Here is a 27,245-nt window from a genome sequence, read left to right as displayed (position 1 = left end):
CTCTGCTGCCTATTAATTAGCCAGTTTTTGATCCACAAGAGGACTTGTCCTTTTACTCCAGGACTCTCGAGCTTACTAAGGAGCCTTTGATGAGGAACTTTATCAAAAGCTTTCTGGAAGTCAAGGTAAACAACATCTATTGGGTCCCCTTTATCCACATGTTTGCTCACCCCCTCAAAGAACTGTAACAAGTTAGTGAGGCAAGATCTTCCCTTACAGACCCCATGCTGAGTCTTCCTCAATAACTTGTGTTCATCAATGTGTCTACTCATTCTGTCCTTGATAATGGTTTTTACCAACTTTCCCGGTATTGAAGTCAGACTGACTGGCCTGAAATTTCCCAGATCTCTTCTGGAACCCTTTTTAAAGATGGGGGTGACATTTGCTACCTTCCAGTCCTCAGGAACGGAGGCAGATATCAATGAAATTACATATTTTTGTCAGGAGATCCAGAAGTTCACCTTTGAGTTCTTTCAGAACCCTTGGATGTATGCCATCCAGAGCTGGTGACTTATTAATTTTTAATTCGTCAATCAGTTGTAGGACCTCCTCTCTTGTCACCTCAATCTGACTCAGGTCTTTAAATACCCCTTCCAAAATTAGCAGTTCTGAAGCAGGCAAACACTTCTCATCTTCCACAATGAAGATGGAGGCAAAAAATGCATTCAGCTTCTCAGCCATTTTCCTGTCCTCCTTCAGTAATCCTTTTACCCCCTTGGTCTTGTCTACTAACAAGAAGATCTTACCATGGGGCTCCTGGCAACTCCTAGAGTTGTCTGGAAACAACAAAGTGGTTAAAGTTTCAGGTGATCCTAGAAATATCCTTGCCACTTCTGGGTAGCTCTAGAAATCACCAGGAGTTCTCTGATAAGAAATTCATGTAAGCAAACAAAGCCTACCTTTTTTTTTCTCCTCCCAGGATGCTGCCTTCCCCTAAAACTCTCCCACTGGTTGCCACATGCTGCGTGGCAATTCTAGTAGGAACAGAAACTTCAGAACTTTCCCACCTGTACTTTAGGCATTTAGGCTTTGCTACTATCTTTTCCGAAGCTTGCCAACAAAGCAGGTTTGAAAAAGACTGAAGAAAAGCTGGGCAAATCCCAGGAGATGCACAAATGCACCACCAACCTCCAGGTGTAGCCTGGATAACTCTTGGAATTACAACTGATGTTCAGATGGCAGAGAGCAGTTCCTTTGGGGAAAATAGCTATACAAAGCTGCGGGTGGTGAATTTCAATGATTTTAATCCAAGCAGGGTTTCATACCCTTCTTACACTTAGATTAAAATCCTAACATAACCTTGGATGTTGCAAAAATTTATTCCTTTTGCCTTTGAGAAATAGTGATTATAAATGAAATTTCAAATATATTGCTCAAGGCATTGAGCCACAGAGTTTGTATTGCATAAAGGCAAAGGAAAGGAAAACAGCTACTTTGGAGGGTGGACTCTGTGGCATTATACCCTGCTGAGATCCCTTTCCCAAGCCTCCAGAAATTTCCCAAGCCTGAGATGGCAACCCTAACCATAATGCTGTGTGGAACCTGGGGGGAAAAACACCACTTACCAAAAATATTGAAACCAGAGCAAATAATCCACACAGAAGTGGCCCAAGAGACACATTTTTTGCCGAATACAACAATGCACACTTCTATTTCTATTCCAAACTATGGAACACTTTCTAAATGAAAATGATCACTGAAGTCAGTTAAATCAAGATGTACAAACATCTTACATTCCCCTCTTTGGCCATAACTGCAATGGAATCAGCTAGCTGAAAAGAAAAGCAGAAAATGTACTGCAGATGTCAGGTTTTGACACTTCCCGTATCTGTAAATCCTGTAATGTTGGTAAAGTATTTCCAATTTTCATTCAAATCCCTTCTTTCAAAATTGCATTTGAAGAGCAGGAAGAACAACCCTCAGCTGGCATGATTTTCACTTTATTTTTTTACAATGTCAGGAAGATAGGGACTAGACATGAATAAGTTGAGAAATATTGTTTTAGGGGACCAGAACTGTTATTTTCAACATGTTTTACTTTTTTAAAAAATGAAAAAGGGTCTAATGACAAGAATGCATAAAAAATGACAGAACAGAGGCTCATTAGAATAACAACCTGAGAGAAGAGGCAGCTAATGCAAACATACAAACACAAGAATAGTTTTTCAAGATGTTTGCTTCATTTTGCAGATACAGGCCAAGTTCACAAATGCACACAATGAGACATTCAGCTGAGTAAGCCTCACTCAGATCCTTCCACATTTTGGAAATCTAACCATAGCAATTAGGGGGAGGGGAGGGACGGTGGCTCAGTGGCAGAGCATCTGCTTGGTAAGCAGAAGGTCTCAGGTTCAATCCCTGGCATCTCCAAAAAAGGGTCCAGGCAAATAGGTGTGAAAAACCTCAGCTTGAGACCCTGGAGAGCCGCTGCCAGTCTGAGAAGACAATACTGACTTTGATGGACCAAAGGTCTGATTCAGTATAAGGCAGCTTCATATGTTCATATGTTCAATTCAGCAAAAAAAAAAAAAAAAAGAGCCCACAACTTTCCCTATAAGTCATTCAAACCTTACTTAGGCAATCTGAATTTACAAACTACAATTCTGAGCTGAAGGATCCTTCTGCAAGCTCCTACAAAATACTTTGTTCATCACTCCTTAACTAGCCCTGCTCTCAGTAAAACAAGATCATTCAACACAAACATTTTTCAGTTTACACATTATTTCCCAATTCTGCTATCACAACTACTCTGAGACAGTGAAAGTTAGCAACTTGAACCAGGCCTGTTAAGCAAAGAATATTAAAGCCTGAGTCCTCTGTTTTATTGAGTAACTCAGTAACTGCCCCTGTACTGAACTCGGAAACTGCAGCTAGTGCAGAATGCGGCGGCCAGGCTGTTGGTGGGACTACCTCGGTGGGAGCACGTGCAGCCTAGGTTGCGGGAGCTGCACTGGCTGCCAATCGTGTTCCGAGTTCGTTACAAGGTGCTGGTTATTACCTTTAAAGCCCTTTATGGCCGAGGACCTGTCTACCTTAGGGACCGCCTCTCTCCATATATCCCCCAAAGAGCACTGAGTTCTAGCTCCCAAAATCTCTTTAAAATCCCTGGACCAAGGGAGGCCAAACTGAAAACAACTCGAGAGCAGGCCTTCTCAATAACGGCTCCCCATTGGTGGAATCAATTACCAGCGGAGGTTCGAGCCTTGTGGGACTATAATCAGTTCCGCAGGGCCTGTAAAACTGTCCTTTTTCAAATGGCCTACAAGATTGAATCCTGAAGTGACACCTAGCCATCTGATATATACTGTCTTGTATATAGTACCTTAACTGTTGTGGTTTTAATTAACTTATTTAAATGCATTTTATTGTATAATGTATTTATTGTAATCATGGTCGTTTTCGCACTTAGCGTTTGCTCCCCTTATTCCACGGCGCAATTATGTCCGGATCATTTTTCTCGTTTTCCCACTAGTGACTCTTTGCGGAGTCGCCTTCCCTGAAGCCCCGGCTCAAATCGTTTTCCCACTGGCATCGACTTGAGTTCGATGCCCTGTCAATCATTTTTTTTTTAAGCGCAAGTCTGGTTGCGTAATGACGTACTAACGTACTAACGTAACATCGAGCTGTTCCCTCCCCTTCTTTTCGTGGACAAACCGCATCACGTGTGCTGCTGCTGCTTATGGATTGCCTGCAGCTGTAGAATCCTCCACAGCCCTTTATGTATTAACAGAAGCATTCACAGTGGAGAATCCTAGCACTAGATTCCCCCCCCCCCCAAATTCTGAAGCACTAGATTCCCCCCCCAAATTTCCTCCGCTCTCTTTCCCCTCCCCGGCTGGCGCTTGCAACGGGGACCTGACTGATTCCTGCTGCCAGAGCTCCCCCCCCCCGCCCCATTCTCTCCTTCCCCTTCTGTGGCGCGTGTGAAGAGCGAGCTCGCGTCTATTTTCTAACCGAGCGGAATGTAGCCAGGGAGAAGAATGCAGGACTCCAACTTCCCATTTTATACATGGCGATTTTGTGCAGGTCCAGAAATCCTGGTGGCACAGCTGAGGGAGGCATTCCCTTTTTAAAACACACACACATGAACGCTTTGGCCCGCACCGGCACTAGATTCCCCCCCCCCCAACAATGGTCGTTTTCGCATTATCGAGATAACGCAACAGCGAAATAACGCAACTAAAGTCAATAATAATAAAAAAAAATTCTAACGAAACCAATTGAAGTGGCAATTGAGGCTATTCCAGGAGGGTTTTTTTTTTATTTGTTAATTTCGAAATATCGCTATTATGCAAAACTGTGAAGTTTAAAAAAAACAACGGCCGTGCCGGCACTTTGGGGAAGCGCCGCGAAAGGCTGATGATTGGCCAAGGGGGTGGATGGGGTGGGAGGACGGAAAGGGAGAGGGTGCCGCCCACACAGCAGTCGATCCGGCGTGGATGGATTTCAAAAACTCCGGAAGGAGGTGGATCTAGATACTCCGGCGTGAAACCCCTGCAGCGCCGGAGCAAACCGCAGCGCCGGAGCAACAGGTGGGAAAACCAGGAAAAGATCCAGAGGTAAATGGGGTGCTACGCCGGAGTAAACGCTAGTGCGAAAACGGCACTTTCCATGTCTGTAAGCCGCCCTGAGCCCGCCTCGGCGGGGAGGGCGGGATATAAATAAAAAATTATTATTATTATTATTATTATTATTATTATTATTATTATTATTATTATTATTATTATTATTATTATAGTAGTAGTAAAGAAAGCCATAGCCTTCATTTTGCAAGACCTGAGCAAGGGTGGCAGTGGTGGAACATTTATAATATTTACATCCACATATTTGTTTATTGCAATAACCTTATTTAAAATTTTTAGTTGCTTTTTATTCTGCCATACCCCATGATAGGCTCAGGGTGGAGTACAAGTCTAAAGAGTTAAAAACAATAAAATAATTAAAATCACTCAATTTCATGTGGAAGATAAATTAATCAAATTTCATACAGTTATAAATTGGGACCGATTATGCATCAGTAGGCCCAGCTGAGGATGGAATATTGTAGCAAGGGAGGTCAGATTCAATTTACTTTGGATGCTTGCTGCCTCACTCAAAGGCCTGGTGGAACAGCTCCATTTTACAGGCCCTATGAAAAGGTAAAATGAGTACCCAGTTTGCTGGGAGGAAAGTGTAGATGACTGGGGAAGACAAAGGCAAACCACCCCATAAAAAGTCTGCCGTGAAAATGTTGTGAAAACAATGTCACCTCAGAGTCGAAAACGACTGGTGCTTGCACAGGGGACTACCTTTACCTTTATGAAAAGGTAACAAATCTGACAGGGCCTTGTTCTCTAACAGGAGCATGTTTCACCAGGTCAGGGCCAGGGCAGAGAAAGTCCTGGCCCTAGACAAGGCAAGATGGATGTCCCTCAGGCTGGAGACAGCTTGAAGATGATGACTGGCAGAGCATAAGGCCCTTCAGGGCAAATATGGGGAGAAGTGGTCTCAGATATGTCGGTCCCAGGTCGCACCAGGCTTTAAAAGTCAATACTAGAACCTTGAAGCAAATCTGGTATTCAATAGAAGAAACTCAATAGTAGAAACTAAGAGGGGGAATACATTCCCATAGTAATTCACTTGGCACCTTTTAAGTTTTAGGCACTTTTTTATTTGACTATGTCTGCTGTTAAAGTTATTTGTATCTTGCTTCCTATTTCTGGAAATTGTTTTATTGTATCTGTTGCTTACAAGTTGCTTACTATGACTTGAATGCTGCTGTTTTACTGACTTCATTGATTACTGATTTTAATGTCTTTATAGTGTATCATATAAATGTTTTGATCTTCTTTTAAATCACATTGGACATATTTTGATGGATAATGGTACCTAGGTATCTGAAGAAGAGAGCAGTGACTCATGAAAGCTCATACCCTGCCACAAATTTTGTTGGTCTTTAATGTGCTACTGGATTCTTGCTCTTTTCTACTGCTACTTAGCTATGGTTGCCATGGTATGGCAGCTAGAGAAAACCAAGAGGTCTGGAAGGGCATTGGGGATATTTTGCAGATGGCAAAGAGCTTCACGTTGAAGAAATTTCAGTCTCTGGACAATTAGAATTTTTAAACACGGCTACTAATAATAGACATCGAAACTACTGGAGGAAACAGTGCATTTGAGCTAAGTTTGAAGGACCCAAAAGCCAGCAGCCACTCCCTGTTATCTGGCACTGGAAGGAAGGCGACAGACACTTAAAATACAATTAAACAACAATTATGACTTGGATCTTGGCACATTCATACACAAAGAAACAGAGCACTATGGAGTATCAACAATTAATTTTCCACCACAAGGCAATTTATAGCAAAATCCTGTGCAGAGTTGCACCAGGTCCAGTTCATTAATTTCGGCGAGCTTAAAATGGAACGATTCTAGGGCTTTTTTTTCTGGGGGAATGCAGTGGAATTGAGTTCCAAAACCTCCTCGTGGAAACAAAATTCTAAAAAAATCTTTAAAAGTTCATTAGGGGCACCCATGTGTTTCTCCTTCATTTCCCTCTTGAGAATTCCAGCACTTCTTTTTCCATTAAAAAAGCCCTGGGCAACTCTGCACAGGATCACACATATTAGTTACTTTAAACAGCCTATTTGCCAGGGAGGGGGAGGGATGGTGATGGAAAAATTAGACTTCAGCATATTACTTAAAACTTATTTCCAAACAGATAATGGCTTTTGAGTGAAACCAACAAATCACAGAGTTTTTATTACATCTTAGTAGGAATATTCTGATAGGCAAAAATGTGCATGTTGTATCATTGCTTTTAATAGCCTAGCAAATATTACTGTTTTACTGCCAGTCTTACTGCCAGTGGATTCTCCCTGAGGGGTAATAAAAATCTCTATAAAAAGAATGCGGACAGACTGCTTTCAGGTGTGATGTTATTTATGACATACACTCATGCGAAAGCAGCTTTTAGCACATGCTGGACTCTCAGTACGATTCATAAAACGTGGATTCCTCCTTCCTGAAATACTGGGATGAGCTGCAGTCTACTCAAGGAAGTTCTAGATCAATATTCAGTTGTACTGTTCAAGGCATATGCCATATCAGGCACACACAGTCTCCAAAGGTCCAACTCTGCTAAAAATGAAAAGTCAAATAGATTCCTGACTTGTCTTGCTGACAACTTCCTTTTCCAGAAAGTGAAGAAGGAAACAAGGGGATCTGCTATCTTGGATTTGATTCTCACCAACAAGGAAGAATTGATTGAAGAAGTGGAAATAGTGGACACCCTGAGCAGTAGTGACCATGTGATTTTGGAATTTACAGTCTTAGGGAAGGGAAAAACTATATGTAGTCAGACTTATAGGTTGGACTTCAGAAAGGCAAACTTTGATAAACTTAGAACTATGCTGGGTAAGATCTCATGGGGTTCAGGAGGAGTGGAAGTTTCTTAAAAGTGAAATACTGAAAGTGCAATCACAGACGATTCCTATGAGAAGAAAAAATAGAAAAAGCCTAAAGAAGCTGAGTTGGCTCCATAAACAGCTCTCTAAAGACTTGAGAAATAAAAAAGACTCCTTTAGGAATTGGAAGGAGGGCCTTATAACCAGAGATGAATATAAACAAACCACCAGTGCTTGTAGAGAAAAAAGCTAGGAAAGCTAAAGCTCAGTATGAGCTTAGGCTGGTCAAAGATGCTAAAAACAACAATAAAGGCTTCTTTTCTTATGTTCAGAGTAAGAAAAAGAGCAAGGACATGGTAGGCCCATTGCGAGGGCAGGAAAGTGAAATTCATCATCATCCTCTTTGATGGAAAGTGAAATTGTAACAGGTAATAAAGAGAGGGCGGAACTGCTCAATTCCAACTTTTCTTCCATCTTCTCTTCTGAGGGAAACGGTGCTCAACATGGCAAAAACAGAACATATAATGAGGGTATGAAGTTCCAACCTAGGATCAGCATAGGCATAGTACATAAACACCTAGTTTCTTTAAATGAAACGAAGTCCTCAGGGTCAGATGAACTGCATCCAAGGGTTCTAAAAGAGCTTGCAGAAGTAATTTCTGAGCATCTGGCTATTATTTTTGAGAATTCTTGGAGAACAGCAGAGGTGATGGATTGGAGGCGGGCAAATATTGTCCCCATCTTCAAGAAAGGGAAAAAGGAGGATCTGGGTAATTACCGATCTGTCAGCTTGACGTCTATACCTGGAAAAGTTTTAGAACAAATCATCAGTCGGTCCTGGAACATTTAGAAAGAATGGATGTGATTACTAAGAGCCAGCATGGGTTTCTCAAGAACAAGTCATGTCAGACTAACCTTTTTTTGAGGAAGTGACTACCTTGCTGGATCAGGGGAATGCTGTAGACATCATTTATCTTGATTTCAGTAAGGCTTTTGGTAAGGTTCCACATACTATCCTTATTGACAAGTTGGTAAAATGTGGTTTGGATCCCGTTACCGTTAGGTGGATCTGTAACTGGTTGACAGATCACACCCAAAGAGTGCTTGTGAATTGTTCCTCATCCTCTTGGAGAGGAGTGACATGTGGAGTGCCTCAAGGATCTGTCTTGGGACCTGTTTTGTTCAACATCTAAATGGATGAAGGAATAGAGGGAATGCTTATTAAATTTGCAGATGATACTAAATTGGGAGGGGTCGCAAATACAGTACAAGACAGAAACAGCATACAGGATTACCTTGACTGGCTGGAAAACTGGGCTAAAATCAATAAAATGATTTTTAACAGGGATAAATGTAAAGTTCTGCATTTAGGTAGGAAAAATCCAATACATGGTTATAGGATGGGGGAGACTTGTCTTAGCAGTAGTATGTGCGAAAAAGATCTAGGGGTCTTAGTGGATCATAGGCTGAAAATGAGTCAACAGTGTGATGCGGTGGCTAAAAAGGTAAATGCAATTTTGGGTTCTATCAACAGAAGTATGGTGTTCAGATCATGTCATGTGATGGTATCGCTTTGCTCTGCTCTGGTAAGTTGTGTTCAGTTTTAGGCACCACGTTTTAAGAAGGTTATAAACAAGCTGGAATGGGTCCAGAGGAGGGCGACGAAGATGGTGAAGGGTCTGGAGACCAAGTCCTATGAGGAAAGGCTGAAGGAGCTGGGGATGTTTAGCTTGGAGAGGAGGCGGCTGAGAGGTGATATCATCACCATCTTCAAGTACTGGAAGGGCTGTCATATAGAGGATGGTGTGGAACTGTTTTCTGTGGCCCCAGAAGGTAGGACCAGAACCAATGGGTTGAAATTAAATCAAAAGAGTTTCTGGCTCAACATTAGGAAGAACTTCCTGACCATTAGAGCAATTCCTCAGTGAAACAGGCTTCCTCAGGAGCTGGTGGGCTCTCCTTCCTTGGAGGTTTTTAAACAGAGGCTAAATTGCCATCTGACAGCAATGAAGATCCTGTGAATTTAGGGGGAGGTGTTTGTGAGTTTCCTGAATTGTGCAGGGGGTTCGATTAGATAACCCTGGAGGTCCCTTCCAACTATATGATTCTAAGAAGGCAGTACCTGTGACTAGACTTCTCTCTGATCTAATAATATTGTTTATCTAATTCACATTATTTAAGGAAAGTCTTAAAACAATAAAAGCCAATCAACACTAGTTTACTGAGTTTAAGGCAGTGGCCGTGGAGGAGGAGGTGGCAGTGGCCAAATGGAAGGGAGAGAAATTAAAGCAAGCACCTCTACATATTTATTTAGGATTGATGACTAGTCAGATCCAGCTAACACATATGAAATTTGACACCCAAACAGTTTGTAATGTTTCAAAGGTTGTTTTTTTTTTTATCATACTGTTATGAAATCAAGGAAGGGCACACTTATACTAGCAAGAACAGCTGATGGCCATTTCTCCCTTTAGGGGGTAGCAATTGTTCAACTAAAAGGATACAGTAAGAGGCAATAGTAGTGTTTGAAGATAAGAAAGGATAAAAGGAAGGAAAGCAACATTCTACAGACATTAAGATCTATTTTTAAAAATGAATATCCAGAGAACACCATACATAACCAGTCCCTGCATGCCCAAAAGGACAGTGTTTTCTACAGGGAGACCCTTGGGCAGAAACCTGTGCTACATTTAAAAATGGTGATCGTAGTGTCCTTAGAGCCTTGCCTAGGAAGTAGGTAAATCACCATCCCTAGGGCATGGCATGCTGCTGTGGCATCAGGCCAAAAGCAGTACAAATATGTAACCAATATATACGGCTTTAGCGATGCTAGAAATATATGAAAGTGCTTTTGAGAAATAATCTTCTATAAGCAGTTTGTAGCAAAGGAGTGTTAGCTTGCAGAGAGAAAAGGGAACTGTGAAGGGTCATTGACCTTTCTAAACCGCAGGGTGAAAGCGGTGGAAAGAAGCCTAAAAGGAACCGTGACAGGTGCTGGAAATGGAGCAAGAAGATGTGTGTGTGTGGGTGAAATGTTTCTAGAAAAAGGGAACAAGGGTTTACAGAAGCCCTAACAGGGGCCCAGAAAGCTGAAAAACAACCCGAAATGTGATTAAAATGTGACGTAGGCACCTTCCCACAAGAAGGAGAACATGAGTGTTTTGAGTTGGCAGTTGGGGTGAAGAAACCCAATAAAAGGCGGCAGGCAACTGTAATTCGCTGCTCAGAGTTTAGAGTCCAGACTCCCTCTCTCTGATGCCCGTGTATAGAGCGCTTATGCACGTTAAATAAAGAAGCTGTTTTCCTGATTCCTCGTTTCCGCAGCCTCCGTTATTGATCCGGCAGAAATTTGTAATGTATAAATAGGTTTTCCCCGCAACACTGCTCTTCTCTAGCTGCTGCCCTAACTACTAAGGATTACTGTACCTGGAGAGTCTAATGTAAGAGGAAGTTCAGGAAGAATGTTATATTTGATATACTACTTTGATTTTAAGATGGAGGAAACTCTGAATTCATTCTAAGCCTTACATCCAAATAAGTTTATTCACACTACAATTTGAATGCACACTTTCTACCAACCACTTTCTGCATTTTGCTATGATCAAGGTGCCCTTTATGTCCTTCACAGAATGTCCCTTGCTCTTTATCTGCACTTTTACTGAATGCAGAAGAGACAATGAGACAAGAGGGATTTCTGAGTGCTTTAAAAATATACAATAAGTTAGCACAATAGCATTGGGGTTACAGATAAAGAAGCGTCAACAGCTGGCATTAAAAGATTTGTATTATGAATATAAGATACCTATCATGAATAGCTTCTTCTATTTCATATCATGAACCTTGTCAGCCAAAATAAGGAGAAAATGAAACATTCTCTGACACTGTCCAACCTACAACACATCTGTGTTTTGTATGAACGCATGTCTTTCATTATTCACTTTCCCTAGTCTCAATAAACTTTTCCCACTACAGTACCATTTAATTATTTTCCTTGGTCTTTTTCAATCATTCCCTTTTTTGGAGATGCATATCAAACAGTAAATACTTCACCTTCTGTAAGACTATATCCTTTCAAAAAATTATGATCTGCTGCACCCAAGTCTAGTCACATCAAACTCCTCCTTCAAAAGAAAGCTAGTGTTTCATTCACTTTTATATTTCAGATGAATGAACCAGACATAACTGACAGCCTTTTCAAGGCTACCCTTGACTGATGAAACCAGAATTGACACAGTAGCTGGGGGGGGGGGGGTAGCTCTAGCCAGTGCTCAGGTTTTAAATACAACTCATTTCATCTTTAGAAAGCTTCTAGCAAGAAAGCTGGAAATCTTAAACAGCCTCCTGTGTGAGCAAAGCACTCAATACTGTCCCTAGGATCAGTAAAACAAGGAGGGCTGAGGGAAAGGAGGGAGAGACAAAAGTACATTCCTTACTTTAGATGGTATCTGAAGTAACAACAATACTTATCAAACAAAGGCAGTTATGGAAACAAGGGGACCAGAACCACAGTACTTAAAGTCCAGAGGCAGAAACTTCACCCATTACATTCTGCCTAAAAGATTTCCAATGTTATTCTCTTCTCCCACTTCAATGTATTTCCAACTGAAGTACCTTAACTTTCAGAAGTCAATAAAAGAAGTTTAATAAGAGAAAACAGCACACACTGCAGATGTAAACACAACAGATTGAGAAAGGATAAAAACAAAGATGAAAAATACAATCCTCTAAACCAGGGGTGTCAAACATGCGACCCGGGGCCAAATTGGGCCCCCAGAGGGCTCCTATCAGGTCTCTGAGCAACTGGCTGTCATCTGCTTCCTTCTCCCTCTCTCTTGCTTCCTTCTGCATAACAGCTTGCTTTGCCAGGCTTGTTCAATCACACAGGAGCTACAGAGCAAAACCTCTATTTTCTCAATTGGCTGATGCTCCTCCCTTGGGGAGGAAGGGGGTGGGACAGCTTGCTTTGCTAGGCTCTCTCAATCATACAGCAGAGCTACTGAGCCAAGCCTCTATTCCTTCTATTGGTTGACACTCCTCCCCCTCCTGGTCCCCTGGGGAAGGAAGGAAAGAGTCAGAGTTTTCTTTGCCCCATTCCCTGGATCCCATGGGAGAAATAAAATTAAAGCACCTTTAAGAAGCCCCATGGTGCAGAGTGTTAAAGCTGTAGTACTGCAGTCCTAAGCTCTGCTCATGACCTGAGTTCAATTCCCAGCGGTAGCTGGATTTTCAGGTAGCCGACTCAAGGTTGACTCAGCCTTCCATCCTTCCGAAGTCGGTAAAATGAGTACCCAGCTTGCTGGGGAGGGGGGGGGGAAGTGTAGATGACTGGGGAAGGCAATGGCAAACTACCCCGTAAAAAGTCTGCCGTGAAAACGTTGTGAAAGCAACGTCACCCCAGAGTCGGAAATGACTGGTGCTTGCACAGGGGACCTTTCCCTTTCCCTTACTAAGTGCTAATGTTTTAAGGATGTTTAACGGCTTTAAAAAATCTTTGTGTTTTGTCTGTGTCCTTTATAAAGTTTATATCTCTGCTACCTAGTCATAAATAGGTACACACATGGCCCGGCCCAACTCGACATGGCTCGGCCCAACAAGGTCTCACTTATGACAGATTTGGCCCTCATAACAAATGAGTTCAACACTCCTGCTCTAAACCCTAACACTATACATATCCATATAGCTGTAGGTATAGAGATAGGTATTCCATTCTTGCAGTTATAGCATTTAGAAAATATCCATTACCTTGATTTTAGTAGATGGGACTCTCACCATGCAGTCTCAAAACATGTGATCAAGGAGTTCAGGTATCAAAAAGTTTGTAATAGAACGGAGACTGCTTAATTCCTCATGGATAATGGAAAAATGGTTCCTTTTCCTTCATGCTTAGGGGTTTTATAATTTCCCCTTTCCCACATTTTGCAAAGGCTGCTTTTGTGTCTACTCTGTCTCTTGGCCTACTTCTACAGCCTTAGGTGTGACACTGGCTGTCTATTTTCTTCTCCCACCTAGGACCACACATCTCTATGGCACTGAACGGGTGTGCTTGGAAAGCAAGACATCCTCATAACTCCTTCTCTTCCCCTACCCACACCAGCCTGCAAAAGATACTTTATAAACTCTGAGCCAGCACAAAATGTAAACCCAGGAATTATCCTTAGCACCTGCAACTTTGGCATTAACTTCCTGGGAGTAGGGCATTTTACCACATGTCCCAATTTTATATACAGAGGAGTAAATTTAAATGGTACCAATCTACCACCCTCCAAATCCAAATCCCTGGCTTAGCAGAGGCATGACTTTGCATCTCCCAGCATAGTATCTAACTTTCATCTTTGTCGTTTCTGTTATTATATTTATATAATACGGTATATAAATGTAATAAATATATTTGTATATATCTACCTTTATTTTTAATACATTTTACCAGCATTGAACACTAAACTGTGTCAACCTTCATGTGAGAATTTGCACTGATAAACCAAATAGGTATTTAAACAATGCTCATTTGGCGATGTTCTCCAGATTTCCTCTTAATTCAGTACTTTTCAGCCCTCATGCTTTATTTTTAAGATAGCATTTTCTATTGACTTGATCTTCATGTGCACTGATGGAGTATGATAGCAAGCCTTTAAACACAGGTTTTCATTGAGATGGAGCACAAAAGAGCATCAGTTTATTCACTGGGGGTCCAGCTCAAAAGAGTGACACTTTAAAAACATTTCAGGTCTACCTTATCAGTCCTCCAGCAGATATGGAGTTATTCGATTCTTCACAGTATCTTTTCCTGCACCTTTTGCTGAACAGCTGATTAAATCTACTCTGTCCAACACATGAAAGATATTAGATTATTAAAAGCACACTTTCCATCATTTGTAAAGGTTAGACCCAAATTGGTTTTAAAGTGACAATGAATAAAGATGACATAATATTAAATATGCCAATGAAAAGCAGCTTTCAGCAGAAGCTTTGTAATGCTATGAATCTAATTTACCACATAGTTTCACTTGAGTACCTTTAAAAAAAGATCAAGAGACAGAACAGAAATTATTTGTGAATTCTGCCCATGATGCAGGAGGTCTTGTCAAGCTAGTCAGCTCAACTGAACTCTAGTTCAAGACTCCTGATACAGTGTTTTCCTTGTGTAAGCAGAAGATGTCACAACATTATATTTATATGGCAACACCAATGTACACGGCACTGTACAAGATAACATGAACAAAAGTCACAGTTTTCAAGACTGCAAAAATGACTGAAAGCCTGTGGGCAATGCCTGCAGAAATCTCAAAATCCAGATATGTGAGTGAAGAGAATTCACAGTGATTGTGGATCTCCTATATTTTTGTCCTAACAAGAATAAAAGACCAGCATACTATTCAAATCAGGGCTATCAAGAGTGGTAGGTGGCACTCAACTTTTTGCTCTCTTTTCCTGACGGCTGTCACCCCTGTGGGAATGACTACTGTCCAGTAAGACAGAATGTATACCAGGCATGGGCACGAATCAAAGCACGAACTGTGATTTGCGCTAAAAATGGCCGATTTGTGGTTCGTTACAAGTTGGTTCAGCAAATGGTGCTGAACATGAAATAAAAATGAAATGGCTTGTTTTGGCAGTTCATCTGTGTCGTTATCAGCGGGGGATCCTCCTCGTGCACTGCTATGTACCCACTGTGATTATATCACCCAGAAGTGATATTATTACGCCAGGCATGTCACCCGGGGGGGGGGGGCGCTCTATCATTTTTCGGGTGGTAGATAGAGCATCCCCCCAGCCACATGCCCAGTGCAATAGCATCACTTCTGGATGACATTATCGTACCGGGCAAGTCATGGTACATCTGTGCTTTCTAGCCCTCTTGGGGGCCATTTTACACATTCCCAAACTGAATGAACCAACAAACCATGAATTATTTGTGAAATTAAAAAAAAAACACTAAATAAACCACCGAATCAGGTAACCCAATGAACCATGAAACGAATCACCAGTTTTGTGTTCTGTGCCCATCCCTAATGTATACATAGCTGTATAGTACCTATATAATTCCCAGTCAGCACAAATCCTAGTTCCCAGAATAACATGATACGATTTTGCATATGCAGGGTGCCTGATGCCCTAAGTAATATGGTTTAGCTCACCTGCTAGTTAGTTACTTTGTATACACTTTTCTCCTGTTTTTCTGTGTGTGGCTCAATCTGTGGCATGTTCTGCTGTTCTGTGGGGGTCTGATATCATGGGTGGATAACCTGCTTGGTGGCAGAGGATTTGTGAAATAGCAGTACACCTTAAAGAGCAGGGAAAAAATGTTCATCTATCATATAAAAACTTTAATCTACATCTATTATTGATGGGAAGATTCAGGCACATCACACTCACTACATATAAATGCCTTGAAGATGGAAACCATATTAAAATCTACTTTCTCAATATAGCTGGAGAGAGAGAGAGAGAGAGAATTAAATATTTAGGGTCTCCTTTTAACAGTTCATTTTCCTGGGGACTTGGAAAGAGGGAAGAACAGGGGAAATTAGTTCTAAGAAGAAAAATAAAGGGAGATAAATTGATGGAAAAAGACAGCCAGCAGCTCCACCTTTACAACAAGTGAAAAGTTTCTATCCTTTCTAGCTTTTCTGCCTACTGATGAGAAAAGCCTTCAGAATTCTCCACAGGCAGAACATTCATGTTCTAGAGCACCTCTCACATGGCAAGTATAACATGAAACCAGGCTCTGAGTTTATCAGTTGTTTTTTTTAAAAAAATGCCTTCTCAAGAAATACAAACCAGAAATCCACTGTTGGGAAGGCACTATATTCAGACTATTTTCATAGGAATGATTACATTATTCTGCTTTCTATTTCCACCAAGAGGCAAGTTCACATGATAAGCAAACAGAAGTTCAGATCTCTTTAAAGAGCAGTAACTGTACCCCTGATTCTTGAACTCTTATCTGGGCTTTCTTCTCTTCTAGAAAGTATTGCAGAAAATCCTGGGATTTATCTGAAAGGCTATTTTTTCCCCTTGTGATGCTACCCCCATGTCTCCACCCCCAGCCTTCCCAGTGGTTGCAAGACTCAGCTTCTTCCCCAAGAACTCCTCACCCTTCTCTGTGGCATTAACTGCAATCATCCCCAACTCCTAAGTAGCTATCTGAATAAAGTCAAGTAGTCAGAGAAAAGAGAAAAAGTAGAACTACCACCACAACAGTCATCCAGGAAAAGATCAAACTGGCCTCCTAGATGGTGATTTACTCCCCCGTCTCCATGGTCAGCTTCCTTTCCACTAGGCACTTTGGCAATCTCACTCTTACCTGAACTGCTGTACCTCAAGCTATGTAGAAACAAAGATGACACATAAGGGAAGTAAAGGGAACAGAGGCTTCACAATACTGCTGGCTGGCTCAGCTTCAGCAGTGGGAAGCATGAGCCCTTCTTCCCTCACTGCCTTCTTTCTCTCTCCTTGGCACAAGGCAGAGCAGTCTTGGCCAACTTGCTCTTGCCTGAGCTGTCAGTCTCTTATCAGGAGCACAGAGAAAGAAGACAGTGACGGAACTAAAGGGTGCACAGGTTTTCTACTGTAGGAGTCTGCTCCAAGCCAGCCAATGGTTCTGGCTTGCAGCCTCACTTCAGAATGCTCATGGCCCGACCCAAGCAGGCTCCTGAAGTGGAAGCCTGTGTTCCCTTTAATTTAGTCACTACGATCTTGCTCTGTCCTTCACTCTGGATACAAAAGAGCTAGCTAAGGTCTAACAGCAGTGGGAAGAGAAAACACATAACTGCTCATGAATACTCTGTTAATTAAAAAGATTATAGTTATATATTTAATATTAAATATTTACAGCAAAGGTGGATCAGAAGCCCATTCCCAGATGACCCCACAAGCAAGTGTGAACTGGCTTCTGATTCTCCACCCCCAAAAGTTTTCTGTATTCTACACAGAGCAAGGCTAGGATACAAGGAAGTGCGGGGACATCAGAACCCAACTCCCAGCTGATTGCCAATTCAGATGAGTTAGCTTCTAAGCAGGTCTTTTTTTCCCCCTGGGGGAACATGGTGGAACAGAGTTCCGGAACCTCTTCATGGAAACAAAATGTTCAAAAAAGTGTTTAAAAGATCATGAGGGGCACCCATGTGTTTCTCCTTCATTTCCCTCCTGAGAGTTCCAGCATCTCTTTTTCCAGAAAAAAACCCCTGCTTCTGACCAACAGGCAGCTACAAACTTGTTTGGTAACTACTTGCATTATTCAATGCAAGCCAAACACATTCTTGATCAGCTCATGCTCAGGGCTGGCTTCAGGATATCTGGCGCCCCACCCCACCGCCCCTGTCTTGCTGCCAGCACAGTTCCTCCCTTGCCCCTGGAAAGGACGAGGGCAAGCACCACCATGGCAGCACGGTGCATTTGCTTCAGAGCACGCACGTTGCCCAGTGGCTGTTGCTCAGCCCAGCCACCATCGCTTTGGGAAGCAAAGGTGGCTGGGCGGTGCATACACTCTGAGTCGTAGGTGCCACGTCACCATGCTCAAACATTTCCCTCACCAAGGAGATGAGGGTGGGGGGGGCCAGCTTGGTGCCCCCCCAGGGCTGTGCCCTAGGTAGCTGCCTAGGGCTGCCTAATGGATGGGCCAGACCTGTTTACACTCTGATTGTGACAACTGAGCACATTTGCATGGCAGCCTCCCTGGGGCCTGGCTGGACGGTCAGGATTGCTGCAGGACCTGGAAAAGTCACTGTCACAGTTCAGATAAGTTTTCCTTTCATTTATTTTTTTCTTTCTAATTCTTCTTCCCTTTCTTTCCATTTCTTCCCCCCATTTCTTTATTTCTATTTCTTTCCATTTCTTCCCCCCTCTTTCTTTCCCTTTCTTTCTATTTCTTCTCCCCTTTCTTTCGCTTTCTTCCCATTTTTTATTTTCCTTTATTTCCCTTTCTTCCTCCATTTCTTTTTTTCTATTTATTACCCTTTCTTTCCCTCTCTCCTCCCTCCCTCCCTTCCTCTCTCTCTTTCTCTCTGTGGAGCCTGAGTGGTGGGTATTTTGAAGGACTGCTGCTGGGGTAAGTGAGTGCCTTTAAAGGTCTGCTGGGGGCAGCTGCAGCTTCCGCATGAAGGGAGGGAGGGATGGCAGGGGTGGGGGATGGGAGCCAGCTATCACCAATTTGCACTTGATTATCCCAGATGGTGTGGCCTAATGTGCTAATTAGTGTGTGACCCAATATGCTAATATTAAGGGATGTGGTCTAATATGCTAATGAGTTTCTGCTGGGCTTTTTCTACAAAAAAAGCCCTGGGCCTAAGGCAGCGGGCCGTGTGTGTGTGTGTGCCAAGTTAGGCTCTCCCCACATGACATCAAATAGAAAAACAATTATTTGCATTAATTTTGCCGGCCTGAATCATCCTCCCTCGGGGGAGCACAGTTTTTTAAGTTGATAATTTTGTATGGCCCGCGAATGATGTTATGAATATCCAAATGGCCCTTTGCAGAAAAAAGGTTCCCCACCCCTGCCATAGACCCTCAACCAAAGAGGGTAAACACATTTTTGTTGTGTTTACCATCTCTTGCTAGCTTAAGCTCATACTGAGCTATAGATTTCTAACACTCTCCCTATAAACACTGGCAATTTTTTATTCATCCTTGGTTATATGGCCCTCTGTCACGTTCTCACCCTCCTGCCATTTCCTGAATAATTCTTTTGTAATTCTCAGATATTTAGATTGTTTATGGAGCCATCCTGGCTTCTTTAGATTCCTCTCATTTTTCCTTCTAATTGGAATCGTTTGTGATTTAGCCTCTTTTCCCTTCTCCTTAAGTTTTTCTGACCATGGGATCCTACCCAGTATAATTTTGTCTGTTAAAATTAGCTTTTCTAAAGTCCAACTTAATAATATAAGGAGTTACAAACAATTAGAGGGGGGAAATTATCAATTGTGGAAAAGTACCTATATTCTATTTAACATTCAAAATGTATGAATGCATTCTACAGTGTGCAATGCTTGCCACAATTATCTTTCATTCTGAAAAGAACACATTAGCTTTATGAGAAGCTTTGTTCCAATAATGTAGAAGCTATGCATGCTTTCTGCATTAGACTGCAACTAACTAGCAGGAAATCATCTTTCAAATCTAAAACAAGACTGACCTAGACCTAAGAGATCTATATTCTACCACGCTTAAAGAGGTAGGGGGTCTGCTGGCCATTAAAATACTTCAATGCTCAATTTCTTTCAGTTCAATTTACGTAATAAGAAACAGATTAACAAATATTAACATAAAAAGCGATACAGTATACAAAACGGCAAAAACTCTTGAAAACAGAATCTCCACAAGAAGCACAGGTTCAGATTCATGCGCATTATTAAACTGCCAAACACATAACTTGATCCTACCATACACTGTACAAAACATCAAGTGCAAAGTTTTCGTTCCTAGGCTCAAAGCTATGTTCCCTTAAACCAATATAATAATTGTCACATAAAAGAGAATGAAGTAGGAATGAGCATGTAAAATGCTGACAAGGTAGACTGCACCATATAAGGCTACAGGCAGATGATCACATGTTGGAACACAGACCCAGGGGTCGCTTTGTAGAAAAATAGGTGGTGGGGCTCATCCAGGGATTGTTATGCAGCTGCACCTACTATTCAATGGACAAGGTGGGGGGGAGGAGGAAGAATCCTCAGAAAGGTTCAGTTCCTGTGAGCTCCTGCTGAATCTGAGGCCTACACAGACCTACACTAAAAATTCCCTGTAAAGAGAAACCCAGCAGAGAAAGCAAAGGGAGATGGTAGATGCTCTCTTTCTGCTATGCTGGTTGCACTGTAGAAAGGAGCATTAAAAACTAGTTATGCTCTATCATCCAGCAGTTCATCCATCATCCAGCACAAACCTACATTAAAAATTCCCTGTAAAGAGAAACCCAGCAGAGAAAGCAAAGGGAGATGGTAGATGCTCTCTTTCTGCTATGCTGTGCACTGTAGAAAGGAGCATTAAAAACTAGTTATGCTCTATCATCCAGCAGTTCATCTCACATCCTGCTTGTTGGATGCAGTGAATGAGTCAATTTTTGCAAAGCTGTTCAGTTGCATCCAAACAAATCCAACTGTCCACTTATATAGCTGCTTCTTCCTTCTAAATATATATGCTTAGAAGTATGCCATTTAATATACTGGTTTGAAAGAACACAGCTCAAAGTCCAGGGAGCTGATATGAAATTGGTGAAGGGTTTTTACTTTAAGACATGGAAGTCCATGCTTTCAGGAAAGATAGAAAAAGCTACAGTCATCCATGGGATAGTCACTTCCAGATTGGACTACTGTAACTTGCTCTACATAGCCAGTCAGTCAGTCAGTCACATTTATTGCAGTCATTAGACAATCCATGTACAGAAGAAAAAATACAAAAGTTAAAAATTAAAAAGTATGCATTCTTATATACAAGTAGAGAGGGGAGATATGAAATATACCAATTATTCAAGTCCAGTATTCAAACGTAGGCTTACCCTTGAGACTAATCCGGAAACTTCAGCTGGTACAGAATGCAGCAGCTCAGCTGTTGATAATACTGCCAAGCCGGGCACACATCCAGTCAGTGCTGCGTCAACTGCACTGGCTACCAATTGAGTGCTGGACCCATTTCAAGGTTTTAGTTTTGACTTTTAAAGCCTTACACGGCCTGGGACCAACATATCTACGGGACCACCTCTCCCCATATGTGCCCCAGAGATTGCTGTGATCCAGCACACAACATCTGCTGACCGTCCCTGGCCCAAAGGACATCCAACTCGCCTCAACCAGGGCCAGGGCTTTTTCGGCCTTAGCCCCAGCCTAGTGGAATCAGCTTCCTCTAGAGATCTGGGCCCTCACTGAATTGCTACCTTTTTGTAGGGCCTGCAAAGTTGAGCTATTCCACCAGGCCTTTGGTTGAGGCAGCGAGCATCCTATTCCATTGGCTGGCTCTATGTTGCGAATACCACCTCTGCTGAAATATTAATTTTACTTTCACTGTTCTAGACCCTCAGTATATATAATATGTGCCCAACTGAGCTGCCATTTTAACTGATTATGATCTGTCAAATTGTACTGTTCATATTTATTTGGTTTTAATTGTTGTTTATACTGTTTTTAGAATGTTGTTATCTGCCCTGGGCCCACTGTGTGACACAGAGTGTTGGACTGGATGGGCCATTGGCTTGATCCAACATGGCTTCTCTTATGTTCTTATTTTTGGGAAACGGTGGAATATAAATTGCCTAAGTGAATAAATAAAACAAAAAGAAGGGAAGGAAATCTCTTGGCAGTGAAACACTAGAGGAGAGGAATAAAAGGAAAGATGCTGCCAACTGAGCAGGTCCAAAAGCAGCATATATAGCCTAACTTAGAGACACATCCCAGAAGAACCCAGGGTATCTGTGACCTGGCCATGATGTCAAATGCTGCTACTGCACAAAAGCAAAACTGCTCACAATACTGCTTACAAACAAATCTTCAAGGCAATCAAACAACATGTTCAGCTTGACAGAAAAATGTACACTTCATATAAAAAGGATAACTTTAAACACTGATGGCATTCTTTATTTTTTGTTAGCTTTTTATCCCACCTTCAAGGCAGCTTACAACAATGGTAAAACAAAAATTTAAAAACAATCTGTTGGCTAAATCATACAACAAGTCAGCATACAAGATAGCAAATAGGCATAAGTGCACAGTGCTCTAATAAGATATATACAAAGGTGTGCCCATAATTAACCAGCAAGACAGTGGATAATCACCACCAATATTCTCTGATCAGATATCATACCAGGCCAGAGCAGGTTGAAGCAGGGGATGCCAATATAACTGGACACCTGTTACCTCAACCAAAGGCCATTTTACAGGTCTTGCAGAATTGAAGAAGATCCTGCCGGGCTCTGATCACACTTGGGAGAGTGTTTCACCAGGCCCGGGCCAGAGCCCAGAAAGCTCTAGCTCTAGTTGAAGCTAAGTGAATGTCCTATGGGCCAGGGACCACCAACAGGTGTTGATCTGATGAGTAGAGTGCTCTTTGAGGGACATAGTGGGAGAGGTGGTCTTGCAGATATATTGGCCGCAGACCACACAGGGCTTTAAAGGTCAGTACCGTAACCTTGAATTTGATTCAGTAATCTCTCTGTAAGTCAATACAGCTGGTGGAGCACTGGATTTATATGTGCTCTGAGAGGTGTCCCTGTGAAGAACATGCATCGCTGCATTTTGAACCAGTTGTAGTTTCCGAGTCAACCTCAAGGGCACCCCTGCTTAGGGCAAGTTACAGTAATCCAGGTTGGAGCTGACCATTGCATGGATAGCTGTGGATAAGTCACGAAGAGAGAGATAGGAAACCAGCTGCCTAACCAGCCAAAGATGGTAAAAAGCTTTCTGGCAATGGTTATGGCTTAGGCCTCCACAGAAAGTGAAGCATCCAAGACCAAACTCCTCACTGTTGGCAATGGCGTCAATAGCACCCCATCAAGCATTGGAAGCTGGATCTCTAAATCCACCACATTCAGGCACAGGACCTCCATCTTTGATGGCTCTCCTGCAACAACCCAGCCACAGCCTCTAATGCTCTAACCAGAACCCATGGTGGTGGTGGAGATCCAGGTGGCTGTCCACCAACAGATACAGCTGGGTGTCATCAGTGTACTGTTGACAACCCGGCCCAAACCTCCAGACCAACTGGGCAAGAGGGCACATATAGATGGATGAGAGGATCCAATTACTGGAAAGTTCTCAGCACTGTTAATACTAACTAGCTTGCACCAGTACAGGTATCCATGGAAATGAACGATAGGTCTGCATACAGCTAAGGAGGATGAAGCTTTTTAAATGGTTATGTCAATCTGGTTTAAGCTAGCACCCCTGCACCCTCACTATCACATGCCAGATATTGCTTAAAACCAATTCACTGATAAACAGATCCAGATAACTGCTGTTTCAGATAAGGAACACACTATTAATGTAGCATCTCCACTGACTGTAGGTATATACAAAGCATGGAATTATGGATCTAAGAAATACTGAAAACAAATTCAGAAGTACTAAAGAACAAAGAAAACACACATTATAGAATAGTTACTGTGAAATCAGCAAATGGGAAAGCCTGTCTTTTTCAGACTGATGTCTCTTTTCACTAGGATTGCCAGCCCCCAGGTTGGAGTGGGGGATCTCCTGATTTTGAGGGCTCCTGCCCACCACAACCAGCTGGCCAGAAGGGGGAACTGCACCCTCAACAGCCATGACTCTTGCAGGACATCCCCAACATGATGGCATCACGCAGAAGTGATGTTATCACACCAGGGACGTCCCATGTGGCCACATCACCCCACCCTAAGCACACTCCCAGAGAGTTCCATCTTAACCCCCGCCAGTGCCAGGTAAGGACCTGGCAACCCTACCTTTCATAACTATTAAATACTAGCAAGGGACAGTGCTTCCTTTGAAATATTACAAATTAATTTATGGAAAAGTGGCCAAAAGCAGTAATATCTGATAAATGCAAAAGAAAGTTAAACTGGATAAAGATGGCCTGACACAATAGGAAGTCTGCATTTGAGTGATATGACCTTTGCACACTCACATTCCTTTAACTTTTAGTTAGCCAGCCACTAAGGGGCTACTTTTATTTTCCAAGGTACCTAGCACAACAGATTTCTACTGAAACATAGCAGGAGCATTTACTTCATGTTATAAGCCACATGTACACTGGGCTCTCAGCAACAATAAGCCCAAAATAGCTTGAATGAAGCTGAAAATAGAATCCTCTGGGATTTCCTCTGAAAATAAGATACTCACCCTGGCATGACAGCAGGAGGGATGACAAGCATTAGCTTAAGTCGGGCTTGATGCAGTGCTTCCGAGAGGTGGGTAAGCAAGTGAATTAGACCCCTGCAAGACAAAGACAGCATTAGGCCTGCATGGGTTTGTTTTTAGAACCATCTAACAATACTACCCATGTTAGATTGTTAATTTAAAATCTACAGTCAGGGAAATAATCTCTTCCAAAATTACATGCTAAAGACATGCTGCGGCAGAGCTTATCCCAGAATGCTCCAAGTGAAAAAAGCAAGAGAACACAATTTTTTAAAATAAGTTTTCACCTTTATTTTGGAGTTAGGAAGATAAAAGTTCTTTCCCTAGCTGTTTTATTAGTCAACTAACTCAACCTCCCTTCTTATTATGTGAGCACATGGTTTCTTTCTTTCCAGCTATCCTCAGGGTGCTGTTTATTCTATGCCTTACCGCTCTGGTGAGGAACAATGATGTTCACAAAACCCTCTGGAAAAGTCAGCCATTATTAGATTCCCTGTTCAAAGAGTTGTGGTCCTTCCTTACTGCAGGAAGGTAACTACCATTCCATATTAGCTGGACTTTCTCCCCTTTTGCTCCTCTAATTCTCTGCTTGCTGCTATCACTGTAGATTTGCAATTCTACATCATCAACACAGTCATTCAGTATATTATCATAGATACTTTGAGAATGCAATGACGTAATGCTTAATTAGTAATATAAGCATTTGTCAGGTTCTCCTCTGCTGGCGCTCCCTTCATCAGGGGAGAAGACCTCCAGGGTTGGGAATTGGATGAGAAGCCCTTCAGTGAATTCAGATGGCTCCAGAAAGGCAGTTTATATCTGTTCACTGTTCTTCCTTCTCTGAAGTCTCAAGGGAAATCTCCAGACCAGGTTGTCTCTCTGTCCCGTCTGTCCTCTTCTTTTCCCCTGAGCTTATCATCATGCTCACCTCAGTAGTCTCCCTTTTATTCCCCACTCCCCCCAGGTATTCTTCCCTGAACCAATGAGGGCTCTCTCTCCCTAATAGAATATGGGGAACACCTGAGCAAACCCCCTCAGATTTATCATTCCTCCTGTCTGCACTGGGAATCTTTGTTTTCAACCAATTGGAACTGGTTGTGGCTGGCTCCTCCTTAGACCTTCCCACCTTGTCTGACCCTTCTGTCACCCTTCTTGATAATGAGAACACCTGCCCTCTTTCCCCTTCTCCATTTGGCTCTGTTGGTTCCCATCCCTCTATCCCATGCAGATAGCAGGAGCAGTTCTCCAGTGATGGTTGGTTTGCTCCAGAGCTTGGCACTTCTCCTGTAAACTCTGGTCCTGAATGGCAACCACAAGGCTAGGGATGGGAGGCGCAGTCCAGAGACTGGACTATGGGATTCAGACAGCATTTTGAAGAAGGTTGAGTTAGAAGTAAGGAGGACAATTTTTATGTTCATGTACATTGCTAGAACAGTACATTACTGGCTCAAGATGTGCAAAAGGAAGTACTTGCTAGGATTTAATTTGGCTATTATGAAGGACCTCTTGTATGCATTTCATTATATGTCTCTGGTTTTAGTTATTGGACTATGATACTGTTGCTCTATTTCATATTTTTATTACTTTATGACTTCTATATTTATCTACATTTTAAAAAGAAAAGAATGTGAAGATACTTGCTTGTATATAATAAAAAATGCCACCTTTCCTGTAAAGTCAATAGGCAACCAGCTAAAAGATATGCATGGTCTCTCTATGGCAATTGGTGGTTTTCCTGTTGGTGTGGCTGCCAATACAGAATAGCAGAAATAGTGCTTCCACATGGCAGGTTTCCCCTCTGCAGTGCCCCTTCACCCTCCCCTATGGCTTTTTCATTTTTTTAAAAAAATCAGCAATTGAATATTACTATAAAGATACAACAATGTGTATAGCAGGCTCTCTGAATTCCCAGCTTTAATTTTTAAAGGGTAGGGCACAACAACAACAACAACAACAAAATAGGAGCCCCATGGTGCAGTGTCATGCCTGCCCCTGACTCAGCACCTGCTAGCTCAGAGCAGGCGCCTTTAACAGCCCTGGACGTAAGTCCTGAGGAGGCAAGCCGGCAGCAGGAGCCACCTGGAACTGATCAGGCCACGCCGGGCCCCAGCTCATCCCCTCCTGAATCTCCACCACCTGTTAGCCGGCTCCGTGAAAGGAGACGGCAGGAGATTAGAAACAGAAGGAGTGAAGCACGCATGCGGGGGAGAAGAGATCTAAGCCCGGCATACTAATGGGTTAACAAGCCAGCACAGTATATCTGCAATCCTGGCCCTTTGGCAAACTGTGCTGGCAACGAACGATCCTCCTGGGACGTGACCACGCTCTGCACCCTCTTGACTCCTGTGAGAACCCGCATATTTCTGACCCGGTTTGGACCTTGGACCTCGGAACTCTGGACTGTGACTCTGCCCTGTGGACTTGCTTTGGTAATTTGACTTCATTCAGCTTTGCTCCCTCTGGGTACCCGACCCTCGGCATTCCTGTGTTTACGCACTCTGTCTCATCCCTCGGCTCGGACTGATTTATGGTTTTGACTAATTGGACTGTTTAAGATAACGCCTGTGCTGCTCCCTGAAAACCTCAGCCGGCTGCAAGAGTTCTGGCTGACTGCCGGGACGCCAGCAGCCATTGCCTACCCGAGGCTCGAGTCGTGACATGCAGAGTGGTAAAGCTGCAGTACTGCAGTCTGAGCTCTCTGCTCATGACCTGAGTTCAATCCCAGCAGAAGCTGCTTTTAGGTAGCCAGCTCAAGATTGACTCAGCCTTCTATCCTTCTGAGGTTGGTAAAATGAGTACCCAGCTTGCTGGGGGCGAAGTGTAGATGACTGGGAAGGCAATGACAAACCACCCCTTAAAAAGTCTACTGCGAAAACATAGTGGTGTGATGTCACCCCAGAGTTGTAAACAACTGGTGCTTGCACAGGGGACTACCTTTACCTTTTATATAAGAAAATGTGCTAGAGACTTGCTTATTTAAAAAATGAAAAATATGAATTCAGAGGACTTGTTACCATTTTTATATAATGTTATAGAAATGTGT

The 27,245-nt window shown here is 42.5% G+C and overlaps 1 protein-coding gene across 2 annotated transcripts in view; it reads right to left on the bottom strand.

The window, feature by feature from the left end:
- CHID1 (chitinase domain containing 1) overlaps window positions 1-27,245 on the bottom strand; it is a 221,879-nt gene that overhangs the window by 153,562 nt on the left and 41,072 nt on the right. For both annotated transcript variants that reach the window (XM_060263024.1, XM_060263023.1), the window contains exon 7: window positions 24,185-24,277. In XM_060263024.1, the coding sequence (XP_060119007.1) occupies window positions 24,185-24,277 (93 nt within the window). The remainder of the gene's footprint in view (window positions 1-24,184; window positions 24,278-27,245) is intronic.

Source organism: Heteronotia binoei, chromosome 21 (assembly GCF_032191835.1).
Source record: "Heteronotia binoei isolate CCM8104 ecotype False Entrance Well chromosome 21, APGP_CSIRO_Hbin_v1, whole genome shotgun sequence".
In the NCBI taxonomy this organism is placed as follows: domain Eukaryota; kingdom Metazoa; phylum Chordata; class Lepidosauria; order Squamata; family Gekkonidae; genus Heteronotia; species Heteronotia binoei.
This window is presented reverse-complemented; position numbering and strand designations above follow the sequence as displayed.